The 22,222-nt window shown below is 31.2% G+C and overlaps 2 protein-coding genes across 7 annotated transcripts in view; both read left to right on the top strand.

Annotated features, from left to right (window-relative positions):
* The window catches only part of LOC115244693 (probable nuclear hormone receptor HR3), an 88,834-nt gene extending 75,595 nt beyond the window's left edge, over window positions 1–13,239 (top strand). For 4 of the 6 annotated variants that reach the window (XM_029822566.1, XM_029822570.1, XM_029822569.1 and 1 more), the window contains 5 exons: window positions 1,156–1,533; window positions 4,294–4,566; window positions 5,077–5,301; window positions 5,565–5,908; window positions 11,155–13,239. In XM_029822566.1, the coding sequence (XP_029678426.1) occupies window positions 1,156–1,533; window positions 4,294–4,566; window positions 5,077–5,301; window positions 5,565–5,824 (1,136 nt within the window). In that variant the 3' untranslated portion in view covers window positions 5,825–5,908; window positions 11,155–13,239. The remainder of the gene's footprint in view (window positions 1–1,155; window positions 1,534–4,293; window positions 4,567–5,076; window positions 5,302–5,564; window positions 5,909–11,154) is intronic. The other 2 variants (XM_029822568.1, XM_029822571.1) reach the window with 2 other exon arrangements.
* Window positions 13,240–17,828: 4,589 nt separating this feature from the next.
* Window positions 17,829–19,452, top strand: LOC115244712 (dynactin subunit 6). Its single transcript, XM_029822601.1, has 5 exons — window positions 17,829–17,945; window positions 18,312–18,482; window positions 18,559–18,686; window positions 18,883–19,025; window positions 19,105–19,452. The coding sequence occupies exons 1-5, from the start codon at window positions 17,896–17,898 to the stop codon at window positions 19,204–19,206; spliced, it is 594 nt and encodes a 197-aa protein (XP_029678461.1). The 5' UTR covers window positions 17,829–17,895; the 3' UTR covers window positions 19,207–19,452.
* Window positions 19,453–22,222: the final 2,770 nt, after the last annotated feature.

Below are 22,222 nucleotides of genomic sequence, written 5' to 3' on the forward strand. Positions count from 1 at the left end.
ACAATAATTTAAAAAATTAATATTATTAGAAAATTTATATTTTTATTGTTGCGAGGTATTAATTTTATGCAACTTAATCGTATAAAAAATATTTGAAATAATAAGGATTTAATGATGTAGAGAGAGAATACACCGATTTCGCTTTGTCGTTCGTTTTCAATTTGAATCTCGCTCGTTTTCTTTTTTTGATACAAATATCTTTATACTACTTAAGTTGCTATAGTTTATACGGTGCAATCCTACATCCTACAATAGTACAGCATCGAATAATGTACATGTCTTTTTCATATATTTTATTATGTAGATTAAAATCCGTTATTATGTTAAATATTGCATGCAAAAATTTTCTCAACTTGAATATTATGTAATATAGTAGAAATTATCACTTTGACAGAGTTATGTCGCAAAATAGAACATATTCATATCTGCTGAAGGTAAACATTACCATTACATTTAAACGTTATTGGTAATGTTATATTTTATGCAGATTTTCCGATGACATATACCATAGGATAATCTTTTTATTCATTAAGAGATTCATTCCAAACTTCAATCGAAGCTTTATGTGAAGCTTTACAGATGCTTCGACAATAGCTTAAACTCAGTTCAATTATACATAGATATGAAATTCATAGAACGCCCTAGAAAATTATTAACTATTAACCATTACCATTTAACAGAAATTTAGTTGTATATTTAATTTTTTTTATACGTAAACACAGTTACTACTTAAACAGCAAACTTTGTTTAATATTGACAATTTCGGAGTTTAATAATTCGTATTTTCAAATATTCAAAACATTTCTTAAGAAAAATTTGTCACGTGTTTTAGAAATAATATTCTCCTCTTTTATTAAATGTCCCGTATGAACAGAGCCTATCTTTAGAATTCTGGGAATTTTAAAAAAGATCTATGAGGAACTACCTACACACTATGTTTTAATAAAAGGCAAAAAAAGAGAAGACACACACTATATTTCCCTAAACTGTATACTTTAATAAAAGGGAAATAAAACACGTGTCTGGTTTGCCCAGGCGTAAGATAGGCCCTGCATAGGACTCATTCACAGGGCTGAAATATTTAGACCTATTCGGCCCAAACCTCTCCCGAGACCAATTCAAGCCCTCGTGAACTTTGACTTTTCGGCGCATCAGGGAAGTCTCTCTCCGCCTCGACGACCGGGAGCGGCGCGGGGGGTGGCGGTACCGGCAATGGCAACGGCAGCGGCAGTAGTGGTGGTGGTGGTAACGGTGGTGGCGGTACTGGTAGCGGTAGTAATAGTGGTAACGCCGGTGGTAGCGGTTCCGCCGCGGCCGCCGGAGGGGCTGCTGGTGGCGGCAGCGGTTCGCTAAGCGGTGGCGGAATCGTCGCCGTAAAGCAAGAGACCACGGTCGAGCTCGCCGGCCTGGGCCATGGCTCGTACACGATGGTCGACTCGACGACCTTCCTAAGCGGCCAACAGCAAAGGGTCAGCAACCCATCCGAGGACGACGAAGTGCCGAGTCTGCCCAGTATGTCCCATGCGATGAGATGTGAGGTTACGTTTGTGTCCCTTTGCATGGGCATGCGATCATCCCTTCGTTAACCAATTTGCTTGCCGATCCCTTGCAAAAAAGTTCCCGAGGACTGACGAAATTGGGGGAAGATTATGATGAGATTATATTTCAAAAAATTTCTATATTGGAGAGAATTTATTTTAATATATTTATTTAAAAAAATATATATATTTTTTTTTTTTTGGATTAATGATAACTTTTTGCGAAAACTGTTTTGTATAATATAGATATATATTTACTACATACAAATGATGTACGAAAAATTGTTTGAATAAGCTCATTAAAATGTTAAAATCATATTATTATAATTTAGATAATATAATATCTATGTCTCTCTCTTTTATTAAAATTTATAAAATTTTGAAGTTATAGATTTAAATCTGTCTCTCTCTCTATCTCTCTCTCTCTCTTTATATATATATATACATATAAAATAACAGGATCGTGTTTATTTTATATTACATAATATCTTGAAATTTAATAATTTTTAGATAATGGTAAAAGATAAATTAATTATATTATAATAGAATCTTGAGGAAAGATGATTTGCCAACGAAATGCATTAATCAACATGGAAAGTAGTCTAACTTTATGAAAAATTCATAAAGAGTTGTTAAAAATGGAAATTGCTTGCTCTTTTATGTTACAAGTTACAACTATCTATGTCTATCTGCCGACGATAAAATTATTATAAACGTTTTAGCATATTGAGTGTTTAAATTACAATTAAATGTTGAAAATGTTAGTCCTCTGAAGCTTTATCCCGAAATTTGAGTTTTCGTATCATGCAATATGTTACTGAACGTTCAAATTTGTATGTATATTATTTATGTATATTTTAATTTAAAATATTTTATGTTTATTCACGCTCTCGCTCCCTCTCTCTCTCTCTCTCTCTCTTTGAATGTTTTGTGTGTATTTTTTACAATTACCCTCCTGGAGAAATTGTAAAAAATTTGGCATTCATAAGATTCTCTTTGTGTGTACATATTGTATATATCTATATCTTGTATATCTATTCCTGATTACACGAATAATTTAATAATTTTGCAAGTTTTTTTTTTTTTTTGGATTAATGATAACTTTTTGCGAAAACTGTTTTGTATAATATAGATATATATTTACTACATACAAATGATGTACGAAAAATTGTTTGAATAAGCTCATTAAAATGTTAAAATCATATTATTATAATTTAGATAATATAATATCTATGTCTCTCTCTTTTATTAAAATTTATAAAATTTTGAAGTTATAGATTTAAATCTGTCTCTCTCTCTATCTCTCTCTCTCTCTTTATATATATATATACATATAAAATAACAGGATCGTGTTTATTTTATATTACATAATATCTTGAAATTTAATAATTTTTAGATAATGGTAAAAGATAAATTAATTATATTATAATAGAATCTTGAGGAAAGATGATTTGCCAACGAAATGCATTAATCAACATGGAAAGTAGTCTAACTTTATGAAAAATTCATAAAGAGTTGTTAAAAATGGAAATTGCTTGCTCTTTTATGTTACAAGTTACAACTATCTATGTCTATCTGCCGACGATAAAATTATTATAAACGTTTTAGCATATTGAGTGTTTAAATTACAATTAAATGTTGAAAATGTTAGTCCTCTGAAGCTTTATCCCGAAATTTGAGTTTTCGTATCATGCAATATGTTACTGAACGTTCAAATTTGTATGTATATTATTTATGTATATTTTAATTTAAAATATTTTATGTTTATTCACGCTCTCGCTCCCTCTCTCTCTCTCTCTCTCTCTTTGAATGTTTTGTGTGTATTTTTTACAATTACCCTCCTGGAGAAATTGTAAAAAATTTGGCATTCATAAGATTCTCTTTGTGTGTACATATTGTATATATCTATATCTTGTATATCTATTCCTGATTACACGAATAATTTAATAATTTTGCAAGTTTTTTTTTTCTATAGAATTTTGTGCATTTTTATCTCTACTTTGCATACCTTGATCGTTTAAAATGTTTAAGTTTTATTTTTTTCTCTTTTTTCATTTATCTAGAGGTACATTTATTGTTTGAAAGTGTTCTTTAATTTCATTATGCATATGTATACGAAATGTAAGTAAATGTATTATGATTTTTCTAAAAATGTGAAACATATACTCGAAGATTAATTTTATATATATTTGTTATATATATTATGTTTGATATATAAATGTAAATTTGTAAATGTGATTTGTAAATATTACATTTTTTATTATATATATCCTTGATTTTAATTAAGTAGTCAAAATATTTAACAATTATAATTATAGTGCATTTACAAACCCGCTTTTTGCATGAGCTGGCCATAAATACTACAAACATCTTTTGCATTACCCTTTACAGCATAAGGAATTATCTAAATCCTTTGTGGTTCTAACTATTTTTACACTATTATATTTGTAGTTAGACTAATCTTGTGTAACCAAGTATCTTTTTACAAAAAAAAGTAATTTTTGCAATATATTTAAGAAAATAATTTATCTAATAATGAGAAAAAACAATGTTTACAACGATGATTACATGAAGATAATTTGTACGACAAGGGATTAATATATGAACCGTACGCTTGCACTGCATGCTTAAGATTTCTATTTGAGATCTTTTTTGTTTGCCGAATAAATCTTTCCATCGTTTCTGTTTTTTTTACTAAATGTATCTATTAGGAAAGGGATGAATTACGAGCGGGGAATACGTTGAATTTCCGCAGATCCGGCACAGATCAGCGAGCTTCTCTCGAAAACGATAGCGGACGCGCACGCAAGGACGTGCCTGGTATCTACGGAACAGATCCAGGAGTCCTTCCGGAAGCCCACCGACATCTCCAGAATGATCTATTATAAAAACATGGCGCACGAGCAACTCTGGTTGGAGTGTGCCCAGAAACTAACCACCGTCATCCAGCAGATCATCGAGTTCGCCAAAATGGTCCCTGGATTTATGAAGCTCTCGCAAGACGACCAGATCGTTTTATTAAAGGCCGGTACGTAACTGCATCTCTGGCATAAACACGGGTTTCTCGCCTATCGGCGATAAAGCTTTGTTCTTTTTTCGCGTATTCTTGCGCGTGATTTAACGCGCAAATTTTGTGTAAGAAGAAGGTTAATCTGAAGATTCTATTCCATTTTTAATTCTTAAATGGGATAGGTAAGTAATTGCATTACCTCATTATACTTAATGCAATTGTAGTAACAATTTTAATATTTCTTAAAGTAAATCAATATTTATTTCATTAATGGAAGGACAATTTAATGTCACAATAATTTAATGTTAAAAGTTTATTAAAAATTTCCCGATCTTTTTTAAGCGTTGACGAATTAATAGACAATATTGTAACTGTTGTGGTATAGATGTGCTATAAATATATAATCGTCTCTTATTTAGAATAATGAAGATAATAAAGAATGAAAATGATGTACAAGTTAGATAAGTGAAGATAAAAAAAGCGCAATTATGAGCTGAGATATGCTGATATCCTGTTAAAATGTAACAGGTTCCTTCGAGTTGGCTGTGCTACGAATGAGCAGGTACCTCGATCTCCAGCAAAACTGCGTTCTATACGGCGATACCTTGCTGCCGCAGGAGTCATTTTATACGACGGATACGGCGGAAATGAAGCTTATTTCCTGTGTATTCGAGCTGGCCAGAAGTATCGCCGAACTGAAGCTTACTGAAACCGAGTTGGCACTCTATAGCGCGGCTGTTCTACTTAGCCCTGGTAAATGACATACGCGATATACAGAGTGTCTCACATCCACTGTTTTTTAAAATTATAACCCAAGGTCCATAGCGCACAAAATACCATTAAGCGCTTCAAATTTCGTTGGTTCCATTACTCGTGTTTATGTATGCTTCATCAAACGTTTATATACTTCATTTTATCGAATTTTATATGTCGAAGTAATGTAATAATAATCTCATATTGCTATCACTATCATTCGAACAGCACCAAAGTTGACTGACTTACGATACGTTGCGCAGATCGACCGGGACTAAAGTGCCTGGGGGACATCAATAGGCTGTCACAGGCGGTGATCAGAGCGTTGAGGTCAGAACTTGATCGGAATCACGTGACACCGATCAAGGGCGATGTGACTGTGTGCGATGCGATCCTCGCCAAGATACCGCAGCTACGGGAGATCTCGCTACTGCACATGGATGCGCTGGCTAAATTCAAGCGGTCGCAGCCGCACCTCGAGTTTCCGGCCCTCCACAAGGAGCTCTTCAGCGTCGACAGCTGAACGAGCGATGCGGCGCGGAGTGTCATCCCGGCGCTGCCGAGTGGACAGGAGCGCGAGTAGCGTCGCGGATCTTGCTCGGTCAAGGTGAGTCCGACCATCCCGGAAGAGAGATAACCGACGACCTCGTGGCCCGGGGAACCGGAAGCGGCGACGCTTTCTAGGAAGAATCCGCGAGCCGGCTTGGATGAGAACGATCTCGATAATAAAGGGCGTGGTGACACAAATGTTGACAGATCGATCGATCGATCGTGTCGACGGTCCGTCTCGTCGCGAAGCGATTTTAATGGGGGTTATTGTCTCATGTCGAGAATAACAACAGAGACAACGCGAATCATGGCAGACACTTACGTTACATTAGTTTGTTCGACTCCGAATCTTCGGATTCGGAAATATGTGCTTTTAAGACAAGTACTTTTAAGACAATTTATTGAGAATTGGTGCTCGGAAAGGCGAGAAACGATGTCGGCTAATGCTTATCTGGATTCTAGAATTTAGGGTTGGGCTCGTAGTCACGTTTCACATTTAGTGCTAACGTAGTTCTACAGTTCTTAGCCCATGATTATAATAAATGCAATCATTCTCACATTAAATAAATTCTCATTAAATAAATAAAAATAACTTGAGTGAGACCATATTTAGCATCATGTTTATTAAATAAATCCTAACTGTAGTTTCTTTCTCTCTCTAGGATGGTTAGGTTTGGATGGTTAGGATGGTTTCAATATAATCATTCAAAGTAAAATCTTTTAAAATACATTTGGAATAATTAATATAAAATGAATAAATTTAAAATTGATCGCAACGTTACTTGTTTTGCGATATGACGCACAAAAGTAATAAATTTAACACAAGACCTAAAGGGCACAAGGTCTAAATGGCAACAATTTTGAAATTAATAATCCAAAATTTACAAAATATAAAATGAGAATACTGATATCTATATTAATTACTCTTATAAGATTTTAAAATAGCTAAAACTAGAAACAGCATATTCAAAATCCAGATAAGAATTAAAAAATAACTTTCTATGTTGGTTGGTACTTTATGCAGAGAGAATACTTTAACTTATTTATTAAGAACTTGTTATTATTGAAATCTATTGAGAACTTGTATTAATTTTATTCTGTTTCTAAATATGTATTACTAGTATAATTTCGAAACTTTTTAGATGTATCAAGACATAATACGTTTTCCATTTTATCAAAATTAAATTTGGGAAAAGTCGTATTAATGATAAATTTACAAATCGGCTTGTATTTAAGAGGTTTTTGATAAATTGCTAAAATTCATTGATAAGAAAAAGAACCAATTAAAAATTGAATATCAATGCGTGAAAAATGTTTTTTTAATGTAGAGATGCGGTAATAGGACATTTCTCTGATTCTGTATGTATTTTACTTTATATTTATTTAATTATGAATATAGAAGTTTGCAAAATAAAGGTGGGGAAATAAAACAAATAAGAATATTATTTTATATGATAACAATATTAAATCAAGATCATTTTATATAATTTATAGTACGTGGGAAAGCTGAAAAAAGACAAAAAATTATATGGATATATTTTTCTGATAGTTGGTAATATTTCTAATTTTCTTTTTTTTTTTTTGTATTGTATTGACACATAATATAAAATATTATAATGGGTTTAATACATTATTATGTGAATACCGAGAAAAGGTTTAATATATTTTTCGAGTTGTTGATGTACTTTTCATCGCAAATATAAATATTTGCTTGACATCGCTTTTTACAAACTGGCTTTTTCGGGTACCAATGCAATGAATATTCAAGAGTCTTACATATATCTCTACATTGTGTATATATATCTTTTTTATTGTTTAAATTGCAAGAGAAAAGAAAAAATAAATCTTTCAGAAAAATGGGCGAACTCTCAATTGTCCACACGTACAAATCTTTTTATAACATTTCAATTTGTGCGATGAATATGATATATATATAATTATAATACAAGGAAAACAATATGTGTGCATGTTTTAACCCTTTAATCGGTAAATTATACTTGTTTAAGATTTTGGAGAAAAGCCAAAATTTTTTATTCAACTTATCTTTGTTTTAGATTGTTAAAGATAAAATAATATAATGTAAAATACTGAGAGATAAAATTTAGAAAAGTTATATTTTATATAATATAAATAGTTATAACTTTATTCTCTTTTTATTATAATTTATGTTAATTAAGAACAATTTGTCACTGGCCACATGATGTTTTTAAAATCGGGACGAGATGAACTCGACACTACCGTTGAAAGGGTTAAAATTAAGATTAACGAATTAGAAAAGAATAAATTGTAAATATGTTTATATATGGTTACCATCAATCTGATTCGAAAGTAGATCGACTTTGTTTCTCCTTCGAAAACGTCCGAGTCTTTGATCTTTTAAAAATATGAATTCTTAGTCTCAATATACTTTCACAGTTCATAGTAATTATAATAACACATTTCTCTTTAAAGAAAATCTTTTCTATAAAAATGAATATTAAATCCCCTAATCCAATGTTACTTGGACGTCTCTTGTGTGAATGAGAAATCAAAGTATAAAAAGGCGGATAAATATAATTGGAGGTTGTATCAGATTTTAATCGTTCGCAACATCAGTTTTATCAATTTTATATTAATCTACTCTAGCAATCATTCTTAAACATTAAAGAAAAGTTATTCATACCATTCACGATATTTTCTCTAGAACGCGAATTTTTAATTCAAATCTGATTCATCCTCTGCAATCTTATTCATCCGCGGTTATTCTAAACCAGCTTGGATTTTAATGATTAGCCTACCGGATAGTGTATGTCGTTTATAGAGCGTACTAACTTATTTTTGTTTGTTGTTAAACGTTAAATTTTGCCCGAAGTTTAATATTAAACGTTATGTTAAACTTTATATGCGTTTATGTATTTTAAGATGTTTTTCGCGCGTTTGAAATCATTAAGATTAATGTATTACGTTTAACGTATTCGAATCTAAAGATTACAGTAGATAATGTAAGAATGCATAATTATAAATTTATTTTAATATTAAGATGAGTTAATATTAAAATGTCGATAAATTTATGTTAATCGATATGAAGACATTTTACTGCCAGTCATTGGATTTAAAGCTACAGAGTGTCTCAAAAAGATTTATATAATATTTTCTTGATCTTTTAATATCTGTTTTTTTATTGATAAAATTTATTTGTACGATCTAAATACAAAATTAATTACAATTTTGATTTTTTATTTGAATTAGCCTTGTATAAAAGTTGTTCATATATATAACTCTCTCTGTGAATATTTTATTATAACAAATATTTAATTAAAAACATTTTTCATTCAAGATTCTTTCAATGAGTTTTATAAAGCTTTATTATACATGTTTTTGAGATGATCTGTATTTTTTGCTCGCATAATAGACTTATGTTCGATATTTAATTTGTTATGTCAATTATATATATTGTAGAAAACGATATTATTGTGCAAAATATGCGTATTGTTCGAGATTGAAACTTTTGGCCTTTAAGTCAAACTAAATGTCCGGTAGGCTTTCAAATATTTGTCATGATGGACTTTCTCTGTCTTATTGTTAGATAAAAATATTAAGTAATGCCTCTCTCGAGAGACAACCGATTGGTTGCCTATCAACCTTGGTCGGATGATTCTTCCTAGGAAACGTCAAGATGAGCACGCTAAAGATAAATCTAGGAAAGTAAGAAAAATAATACGGTAGAATCACGCGAAAAAGAAAACACATCGAACTGAATAGAACGCTGGTACATGGTCTCGCTAAAATTGTTGATAGAGTTTTATATAGTAGCAAAATTTTGTGTGCAACTTAGTTTTCTTGTTTCAAATTTTATCTACAGATAACAGAATAAAAAAAAATTTTTTTAGTATAATGTACAAGATTTTTTTTCTTTTTTTTTTCTTTTTTTTTAAGATAAAAAATTTAGTAGAACGGTGGGAATAATCTTTGAAACAGATTTTACATGATTAAAGGTAAAAACAGTATTGTAGTTTTATTTTTGACAAAAGAAATACGTGTTTTACAGAGCTTGATTTTTGCGCAATTATTCTTATACAGACATTTTAGAATAAAGTTTAAAACTATAATAGAGTTTAACTTTCGGCATTAATTACAGTTTTTTTTTCTTCAATAAAAAAAGTAAGGAGAAAAATACGTTTGCCTCATTCTCTTATTAAATTTGATTTTACTTGTTTTATATTATAATTAAATTACATTCTTATCGTGCATTTCTAGATTCTTAGTATATGCTATAATATGATATTTGATGTTTAAAAATTGAGTATATTAATTATATTATGTATATACCGTATATTTCGTTATTCGGTAAAACTGCATAAAAGGTAACACACTTCCGATTTTATCGCCACTTAAATATATTGTAGGGGAGGTTCTTTTGAGTAATCCCCCCCAAAGAAATAAGTGAGGAACGGCATTTAGAAGATATAACAAATTCAAATTTGACATTAAATTACTATTTATGATATTTACGTGTGGGCGGGGGAGGGACTCCACCCTTCTCCTATTTTCAGTTTTAAAAATAAAGTTGGGTTGGGTTAGGTTAGATTTTTTCGGGGTGGAGGTGCAGAGGGAAAGACGGAGCCCCTCTTTCGCACACACATTCAATAAATAATATTTTTTAAGACAAGACTCACAAATTCGTGTATGCAGTTGCATGTTGAAAACTGTTAACGAACTGCGAGAAATAGGTGAAACATATTATTGATAAAATATCTATGACCGGGTGCCTATCCCGTAAATGTAAACAAACACTTTTTCAATGTCTGCTCTACAACAAATACAACGTACACAAACTTCACTTTTCGTAATATTACTTTATAATACCTGAGAAAAAGTTTAATTTGTTATCTCTTCTAAACCAATGCCATCCCCCAATTATTTCTTGCGAAGAATTACTCAGAAAAACCTTCCCTATAACATATATTTAAGTAGCGATAAAATCGGAGGTGTGTTACCTTTTATGCAGTTTTACCGGTTATTCTATTTGTTGTTCTCTCTTAATTTTTCTTTAAAGAAAAAAATGTGATGATAATCTTAAATCGCAAAATTGGCGAGTTCATTTAAGTTATCACTTTGTCCAATCACGCGTAGATCATCTACTGGTGTCCGGCATATCGCGAACATCTCATGCGCATCCTTCACGGCGATGACGACGATGACAACGTCAGGAACATATATACAACTTGTCGACTGAATAGTTCTATACTCATACGGTGCTTACGACAGGGAGCAAACCAGGTACAAGCGTTGTTTAATCATATATTCGTCTCCTTTCTGTTGCAGATAATTTCCTTCGTAATGAACGTATTGGGCCTTAAATAAACATAAAACATTGTTATATATAAAGTATACATAAAAAGCAACATAAAGTATATACAGAAGAAATATATATATATATATATATAAATATAAATATATAAATATATACATAGTGTGGATGCGTATGTGTATACGCGCGCGCGATACGTCTTACCGACGCAAAGGTGTATACACATACGCACATGTCGTTATAAGATTATATTATATAGACAAAGAAAAAAATCGCGAATGCGTGCGAAGCGAACGAGCGAGCGAGCGAGCGAAAGCGAGAGAATGTGCGTGTGTAAGCGAGAATTGGACGAGCGAAAATACGAGTGAAAATGAAAGAGAGTGAGAGAACTGAGATATCGGTTGTTACGATACATACATAAAGTATATATTGTATTAATTAAAAAAAAAAATAGTGAAAGAGCGAGGAGAAAGGGGAAGAGGAACGGTGATTAACCAAGTCCTGCTTAGACGGTCCTAGGACGAGATAATATAATATAATACTATAATCAAGAATTGGCATTTTTTTTTATGAGAAGAAAATCTCGATCGGTCCGCTCGTGCAACATAGAGACCGATATTATCACACCGTCGAACAGAGAGAATTCGAGAGCGAGCAAACCCAGCGAATAGCGTCGGCGAAGGGTAGAGTTTATATTGCTGAGGGCGAGGAATCGTGGAACCGCGTCAAAGTTGGGTGTAATTAAGCGCGATAATGGCGATAATGAGCATGTTTTTATCACGTTTTAGAATTTCTTCTTCCAACTTTTACTCAATCATCTCTCACGTTCCAACTTTATCTCGCCGTCGTTATTAATTGCTATATTTGCATCTTGATCGTCAATCACGGACAAAGAGTAAAATTTAGTACAAAAGAAATTTACGCGTGATTATATTAATGATAAAATATAGATACGTGATAATGACATGTAAAAAATAAATTTTGTAATAAATGAAACGTTAACAATTAAGAAATGTGATGAAAACTATCAACGTTATAAAAGAAAGAAATTTAGGAACGAGCAAGAAGAGAGGGACAAGGAATTTAAAAGCAAATTATAAAAGTCGAAAGTGTGATGAATCGATAACATGAAATTAAAAGTATTTTAGAAACTGATAAAAAAACATGATCACATCAATCGTCATTATTGTGGTCAACTTGTACGAGCTGTGAGATGATCAAAGTTTCTTCTTTCCGCTCGTATAGCCGGTAAAGGACGCGTCACTTCGCTAAATATTCAAATAAGTTTTACCAAGTGAAGAGATATGATTAAAGAAGCAAGTATAAAGCACCGTCTTCTATTTAAAGATACAACAAAACTAGCTCTAGAGATACCCTCTTAATCACGATTAATCTTAACACGTATTACATCATCGATTCGATACTTGAAATTTCTTTTGCCTTAGCAAGAATATTCGAATAAACGCGTCCTTAGCTTAAATGCAAGAATCTCGGCAGCGGTTACGCGTTCCGCCGTCGTCGCGACTTCGAGTAGTGATTCGAGTATAGAGTTCTCAGCTACTTTATATATATATAGCATAAATACATATATATAAATAAAAAAAAATATATATAAATTAATAAATATATAAATATAAATAAATAAATATATATATATATATAAACACTATACATATGGGAGTATATTTCGAGGAGCGGAATGATCGAGATTCGATGGTCTTCGCGATTAATAAGTACGATGAGCGTTAGAGACAGAGATTCTTCGTCCCTGGACCAACTCGGCCGGATTACACGGATAACGATGACACATAACACGCTCACGAGAATCCATACACATACATACGCAGAGACAGACAAAGAGAACGAAAGGGAGTGAAAGAGAGAAAGAAAGAGAATGAAAGTGAGAGCGAGAGAAAAATATTATATGAATTGTGACGCGCGGATGCAACTTTCACGGATGCAGGCGTAGATAGAGCTAATCGAACGCATTATGCGCGCGCATTAAAAACGTTTTTGGTACTGTACGGCACTTGTATGACGCGTCTCTTTATACGTAAATCGTATACTTCTTATGGATAAAAACAAAAAAAAAAAAAAAACATACAATAGCCCGTCATCGCGCGCTGAGACACCCTCACGAAGCGTTTATATACGCACCGTCACCGGCTTTCCTCGCTGTCGTCGATCATTGATCGAAGATCAGGAGATTAAGAAAGGATTTAATAACGGCTCGCTGTTATTCATCGACACTTTCGCGACCGCCCGTGTATTTTTAGATGAAAATTACGTCGTTGGGCACCGGGCCGATTAAAATGCATTCGAACGCCTTCGCGTCGTTGCTAAGTATAAAATTATGTTGTTAAGAGGCAGGCTGGAATAAAGAAAAGGTATTCGTACGCCATCACCTTTTTGCTATAAATAACACTATGTTGTTAAGAAGCTGAAATAATAAAAGTATTTGTAAGTCACACCTTGTGCTTTTATTATAAATATTTTTAACTTGTTATATAGATATATATATATGTTCTTATGGATAAAAACAAAAAAAAAAAAAAACATACAATAGCCCGTCATCGCGCGCTGAGACACCCTCACGAAGCGTTTATATACGCACCGTCACCGGCTTTCCTCGCTGTCGTCGATCATTGATCGAAGATCAGGAGATTAAGAAAGGATTTAATAACGGCTCGCTGTTATTCATCGACACTTTCGCGACCGCCCGTGTATTTTTAGATGAAAATTACGTCGTTGGGCACCGGGCCGATTAAAATGCATTCGAACGCCTTCGCGTCGTTGCTAAGTATAAAATTATGTTGTTAAGAGGCAGGCTGGAATAAAGAAAAGGTATTCGTACGCCATCACCTTTTTGCTATAAATAACACTATGTTGTTAAGAAGCTGAAATAATAAAAGTATTTGTAAGTCACACCTTGTGCTTTTATTATAAATATTTTTAACTTGTTATATAGATATATATATATGAGAGATATTTAAACTCTTTAAGAATCTTAAAAATATATAGAGAGCTTGTAATATATTTAAAGAATAATGCTATATATATATATATATTAAAAATTGCAACACACATTTTTATTTAAGAGTTACTTATAGCGATGACGTGCGAATACTATGTGTCTCATTCTATAGTGAATTTGTTTAAGGCAAATTATGAATATTGCAGCTAATTATGTAAACCCTAAACGGTATAAGCGGGGTATGACAGATCGTTTTTAATTATAGAAACTTCATAGCGCTCTATTATTATTTGTTTGTATTTATAAAGTTTACTATAAATAAATAAAATCTAATTTCCACACGTATAAATTACGGACATCTTTTATTTTTTTGTTGTGAGTGTATATAAGTATTTATTATTATAAAATCTACGCAGTATGTTGTGTGTTCGTCTTTGGCCTTTTTATATAATTACGTAAGTAAAATAATTTATACTGTTTAGGGTAACGCAGTCCTTAACAGTTATCACGTATTTAATCCATTATAGTTTTTCTTTTTGAAAGCTTATAATGGCAATGATGAAAGAATGTCAGAAAAAAAATCATCAGAGATTTGTGCTAAAAGTTCTGAATATTTTTTTTGACATTTAATTTTCCAACATCTCATAACGATATTAAGATAGTTATACTCCACTTATATTTAGTGTATAACACACAGTTCTATATAAAATATAAATATAATATAATAATTGCGATCTTTAATGGGTTGAAAATGTACCGATATCAAAACTGCAATTTAAATTTGCAGTTAAATATCAGCGGTTGCGAAAGTGTTAAGAATGTATTGTTATTAGCTCTTTATAGTTCGATTTATTATGTATTTATATATCATTATTTGCTCGAATGGCAGGATTATTAAAACTACACGTTAAAACAAATACTCACACTCAGCTTGGATGATAATTTGCAATTCTTAAATATGCAATGACTTCGTAATTTTTATTAGATCATTGTTATTTACGCATGTTAACGTAAATTTTACAGCCATTTAATATGATAACAAAAATATTAGATTTGCTCATGATATAATATATTAACTCACACATATAAATAGAATGTTAATATTTTATTATTCATATTTATTAAATTTGAGAAAAAAATTGGAGGGTACTAATCTTGAAAAGAAGATCTCAAATTTTATATTGTATTGAATGTATATAGTTTTAATTTTTTTAGATCATACAATTTTAGATTGATTCTTTTTCTTGCTTTGAGTTCATTAAATTTCTTGAATTTTTAATTTTTCAAAATTCTCAAGCCTGAATCTTTGATCTTTTAAGTACGTTTTAATCTTTGAATTGTTGTCACATTATTTGTTCGTTGCATTCTCGGATTTTAATTATTAAAAAAATTCTTAGGTTTTAAAGTCATTTCTAAAACAACAAAGAACGAGGAAACAGATTACTTTGAAATACTATTAATTATCATATTAGAAATTTGAAATTATTTTAAACTTTTAATGTGAAGATAAATGAACATAAGTGTTTATTGTTGCTATTTTTAAAACATCATTTTAAGATGGTTTCAAAATAAGATGAAATCACGCAAAACGCAATTACAATATGATAAGATCATAATTAGACCAATAAAGGATAACTCTCGGATGCATATACAAAGTCAATTTTGTTTTAATACACATTTCGATTTACAGTAAAAAATTGTATATTTGCTTTTTTTATATCTGTTTTATTTTATTAAATTACATTATTTGCTAAATCAAATGATGTCAATAACATTAGTATAAACCTTTGGTATGGAAAGTTATAATTCCGTTATTTTTTCATGAAAGGTAAAGAAGTGTCTAATTATCACACAAAAAAGGCAGCTTTAGTTATTTTATGTTACTTTTAGATATTAATGGATTAATGGCGTATTTACATTATATTCGCATAATATTTTTTTCTATAAATGCAAAGATAAAAACTAATTTTCTCAAATTTTAGGAAATTACTTCTGAATCAATCTCGTTATCATTGATGAAATTGATTGATAAAAATACTAATTTTTATTCTTCTTAAATAAGCTTGTTTGTATAAGACAGCATGCAAGAAAAAGACTTAATATACATCCGAGGGGATCGAACGCGATTGAAGAAGGATCGACGAGAGCGACGGCGAATCCGTCACGGTGCGCCGACTGACACGCTTTCGGACGGTTGCATATATTTATAGCGAAAAATTACGAGAATGCATATTATTCTGCCGATTAACAAATAAGTGCGTAGGATTCGTTTAATTGTAGATCGAACACGTACACAGTCATGTTACGCGCGAGTGCAAAATGCATACCATCTACGATACCCTTCTTCGCTCACATCTTTATATCCCCTTATTCAAGAGCAACACATATACACACATACACACGCGCACACACACAACAGACACACACGTACACAGAATACGTACTCGTATACGAATACACATAATTACACCTACACAAAACTCACACGCGTATAATAAGGCGCAACACGTACACGCGCACGCACGTTGCAATTAGACGTTATTATCGCAATTTGGAGTTAAATTTTATAATATATAATATATAAAAAATATATATAATAAATAAAAGAGTTGACGGATAATATAGAGTTATATTAAATATCTAAACGAAGATACTCTGTGTTTCTCATGTGTGAATATATTATCCCTTCTGTTGCGCAATCACACTCGAAATTTTCCTTCTCTCTCGTATCCCTAAAATAGTTTAAGTAGATAGAACGCGTATTTGCACACATCAACAATGTTCTCACACTGTGTTCTTCAATTTTTATCATATTATAGTTAAACTATTTTTTTTACTTATGTACATCTTAATAAATATTATTTAACGTCTTAACAAAAAAAGTAGTTAACGTATTAGGTTTCATATATTCAATCTAATAAATATTTCGTATTGGCTCTTGAAATTTATTTATTTAAATCTTACTAAAGTAAAAGTTATTTATGTGATGAGACATAAAATAACATTACTTAAATACGTATTTTCTTTATCCTTGTATAAAAATGAAAAAATATATTTTTTTTTTAGAATTCTTTTTGTTATAATCTGCAATATAACTGCTGTTTTTGTTCAACATCTAAGGAAGAATAATGAAAACCTTAAATTTATTTATTATCTTTATTTATCCACAATTATAATGATGCTTTAATCTTTTATACTGTTCAATACATTTTAAAAATCATTTTATAAATTATCTTTATTTCTAAGATGGGTAGTTTAATTAGTTTTTAAGCTTCTTAATTGTAATCAATATTAATATATGCAATGAATAATAATAACTGTATTCTGATAAAAATTTTAAGTCAACAATTTATAATAACAATTTTTTAATTCCACATAATGGCAACATTGTTTTAATAATAATAATTTTGATATATGTATGTTAACTTGTGTATTAACTTGTGTGTGTTGTTAAAAAGTAAATTTTTATTTTATAAGTAAAATATAGAGAAAGATATTAATATCACAAATATCTCATCAATTTTAATTTTCCACAAATTACATTTATTGACAAGTTATCTAATTTTATTGTTTATAAAAACTTTTTAATAATTCTTTAAACAATGTCTCTTTTAATAGCTAGTCAATATTTGAATAAAAATATTTTTAAATTCTGCGCAAGATACTATCGAAAGAAAACATGGAATATTTCGATGTATCGATATCAAGCGATTTATACTTTGCATCTTGCATCTCCAGCAGAGAACTGTCATCTGTCATTGGAGCCAAACTGGCATCGTAAATGGACGGGAAAGCGACTTCTAACAATTCTTCGGCTTATCGCCGTGCCAAGTAAGCTTAATAGTAATTACATTAAATATATATAATATTACACTGATATTTGACTTGAATTTTAATATTTATTAAAAGTTATCATTTCATGTTACAATATTAGATTGTATTTTGAGGTTAGTTTGATGCTTCCTAACCTGATTACACATATTTATAACAAATCAATATGTAAATATGCACGTATAAAAGAAGTTGTAATAAAGATGGACGCAAAAACATTGAAATTTTTTAACAATAAGCATTATATTAAAGTGCTAAATATAACGAAGAAAATAAATGAAAAACTAGAAGAGAGAGTATTATATACTAATACTTTATTTTTATACATACAGATAATTGTATATGTTTACAATTCTATCTTTATAGCTTAAAAATTGCACCTGGTGCAGTAGTGTGCGAAGAAAGTATTCTGAAAGGAGACATTTCCATCGGTGCAAAAACTATAATCCATCCTAGGGCATGCATTCTAGCGGAAGCTGGTCCAATTATCATAGGAGAAGGCAATATAATAGAAGAAATGGCAACTATAGCTAACAGGTAAATTTAATATGTTCATATTGTTCATAGAACATACAATTTTATACTAATTACTAATATATTACATATTTTGCAGATCACCTCCTGATGCTCCGGAATCTGTAACAGTACCAGTGCAGATAATAGGAAATTACAATGTCTTTGAGACTGATTGTACGTGTGAATCATTCAAAGTTGGAGATAACAATATTTTAGAAGCAAAAGGTATATATAATATTCTGACAGTTATTTTTCAATACATATAAATAAATATTGCGTTTGTGATATTAGATCACACAAATACAACTAATTTTGTCAGGTCAGAGAACGATTTAAAAGAATCATTCAATAAGACTTATAAAAATATTAATTATAAATTTTTATACACGCATTTTGCAAATAACTTTTTTTTTTTCAAAAGCGCACGTAGGTCGAGAAATCGAATTAACCAATGGATGCGTAATTGGAGCTGCATGCTCTTTGACTGAACGAGAAATTGTACCCGAAAATATGATAGTATATGGAAGTCAGTGTCAACGTAGAGAAATGAATGACAAACCATACGTGAGCATTATATATTATTTTTATTCTATGTTTTCATAATACAAAATTTGATTTTTTTTTATTCCATTATATTAATTAGCCTCAGATTGGACAGTTGGATTTTCTGCTTAAAGTGCTCCCGAACTATCATCATTTTCGCAAGTCGAATATGAAGCCGAAGCCTGGAACTAACAATATGTAATATTCAATTTTGTATAATAATAAAACGAGAGAAAGCGCGCGAGAGAGTATAACTTTTGCATCAATTTTATTATATTTATTGAATATACTTTATGTTCTTGATTATTAAGAGAGAAGGGGAAAGAAACGAAATTAGATATTTATTTATAAATGCTACATAATCTTTTATAATTGTTTATTATTATAAATATAAAATATAAGTATTTTAGCGAACTTTGTAGAAAATTAGATATATGTTATAATATAAGAAAAAGAAAGAGAAAAGAAGTTTATATATTACATAATTAATGCTGATATTAAAAAATGTTAATTTATATTTACGATCAAAATGGAAACAAATAAATGATCAATAAACCACAAAAGCATTCCTTCGAATTCAACTTCTTCATTAAAGATGGCATTAATATTTAATTTTGTGAAAATTCTCTATGTCAGCTTTTGTTCCTTATCAGCTTCATTCTCTTAATATTTATCTTATTATTATTAGTCCTAGATATTCTTTATTTGAATTAGAAATATTTGAATTTTTCTAACATAATGACATTTTAATATAACTTAAGATTATAATCATAAACTATTTTCCTAACTTAAAATCGAAAGAAAAAAAAAGTAAATTTGTGGAACAACATCTTTTACTATCCCAATATATTGTATTAACATTGCGCAATATTAATACATCCAAAAAATTAGTAAGCATTATTATTAGTAACGACTAAATGTTTTTGTATTTGTCGCTCGATTTGTCGCTAGCCTTTTCGAGCTTTTTTCGATTTTCCGTACAAGAAATTAATTGATCCACAAAAAAAATGAAAGAAACCACCCTCGTCTCTTTTTCACAACGAGCGGAAATATGAATAGAAATAGTAGCCACTCCGTCTCTTAACCGACTCTCCGGGGAATTTAACGGCATAATGCTAAACGCTACATCTATGAATATGAATTAGCATCTCGTCGAGGGGGTTGGTTGCGAACCATTTACCGCTTCCGTCAGCTTAGTGAAACGTGCCAGTGATTATCAAACTCTTCATATTTGAATTTATACTCGTAGGAAAATAACACATTTGGCATTGGAATTCGAAAAATTATAACGGATGGTCAAAATATGTATAACAACAAATCCAAATGTTACATCTTCATAAACCAACAATTTGCTTGTAATATATATAATATAAATATTTGAACAGTCTTTCAAGTATATTTTTCTAGATTTTTAAAAATTGATAAAAAAGAATAAAAATTAATAGAGAAGAATTTCGAGAACTTATAAATGCTGTTATTTAATATGAAAGTTTATTCAAGATACAAAAGTTAGATAGCCACTTTAAATTTTTTTAACAACTGAGATTTTTCAGGGTCAACGCTGTATATTAATTTTACTAATCACAAAATTGACCAAACACCGACTTAAGTATTTTTACAAAACAAAGTAGTCACGAGCGCGCCTTTACTTTAATGATCGGCCGCGGCAACCCCCCGTGACGTAACTCTTGTCGCGAAAGTGGTGACTCGAGAGAGCTGTCATATTTTGACGTCCGCAGCGGGCGTCGGAGAAAAGAGAGAAAGGGTGCGAGAAAGAGACATAGAGAAAAGGAGAAGAAAAAGATTATTTTCCTAGGGGGTTGAATCCGCAGCCGCGGACAATCGCGAAGAAGAAGTTAACGAGGAGAGAACTCCGAATGCTTTTCTGATGAATTTACGTAATCTCTTTTCGACGGCGTCACTCGTTTCGTACACAAGAACCTTTTTAAATTTAATTTATTTAATAATCCGTAAGAAGGAATGCAATCAAATGGCGTGATATGAATCGAGAAATATAATTTTTTGAAATCTTTTAGAGAGAAGACATGTTTTTTCACACTAACTAAAAATGAAGCTGAATTAATATTTTTACTTGATGAAATTTCTTAAATAAAACAATGTCGTAAAAATTTATTTTACTTAAATAGTATCAGCAGGTTCTTCCTTTTCATCACTGTGACATACTTTTCATCCAATTTCAATCAATACATATTTAATAAGATAATATATTAAATAACTAACAGAGTTTAATAATAAAATTTATTGATAAAAATATTTATGTTATTATATGTTAATTGAAAATAAAGATACAAATCATTTATTAGTCGTACAATTACACAGAAGCCAACTATATTGTGCGCAAATGAGAATTAAATATAAATTATATAAAGCAAATATGTGCATGTGAACTAATCGCGTAAAAGTGAACACACATCGCACTTGGAGACAAACCGTGTACATTACTTTTAACTGACATGAGAGATTCGATTGAGGGGTCGAGGTTTGAGCACCGAATTAGGCGTGCCGTCAAAAGTCGCTTGAGCGATTGTCAAGATCGCGAGCGGTGCGTGCGAACGATAATAATCGACGGACAGCCCTTGGGGTGTGTTTTGATTTTGACCACCACGGTCGTCGACTGCTTACAGAGTATATGCGCAACTAAACTAGAAGAAAGATAGACAGAGAGAGGCTTTATTTGGAGGGTACAAGAGAAAAGAGAAGGCGAAATCAACCCCCTCTTGCGTCCTGATCTCCTCGACGTTCCAGTCTCGCAAATTGACGTCCGCAGACATGAACCCCGCTCGTCCAATGCCAAACGAGAGTGACGAGCGTTGCGAATCCACGACTCGCTTAACATTTCCATTGTGAGCGCCGTCCCCGGGGTTCAAGAGGCGGAAAGAAAAGGGAGATGTATTGGAAGAGAGAAACGCGTCACGCGCGCGAAAGTCTCGATGCTGTTGAGGATTATAATAATTGCGAATTAACATCAGTAATCGGTCGACAAAGTTGATCGATGGACATCGCGTTAAGAGGACGGAGTCTTAATCATGGGACAAAATTTTTGTGTGCAATCGGTGAAAACAAATTTCATTTGCAATTCTCTTTGCAGATTGCAGATTGCAGATTTTATTGAAAAACTAGTTATTGATTTTGATATAAATAGATAAATTATTTAGTAATCTCTAAATCGTTGATATATAATCAATGGGGGGATATAT

Source organism: Formica exsecta, unplaced genomic scaffold (assembly GCF_003651465.1).
Source record: "Formica exsecta isolate Colony F162 unplaced genomic scaffold, ASM365146v1 scaffold83, whole genome shotgun sequence".
NCBI lineage: Eukaryota > Metazoa > Arthropoda > Insecta > Hymenoptera > Formicidae > Formica > Formica exsecta.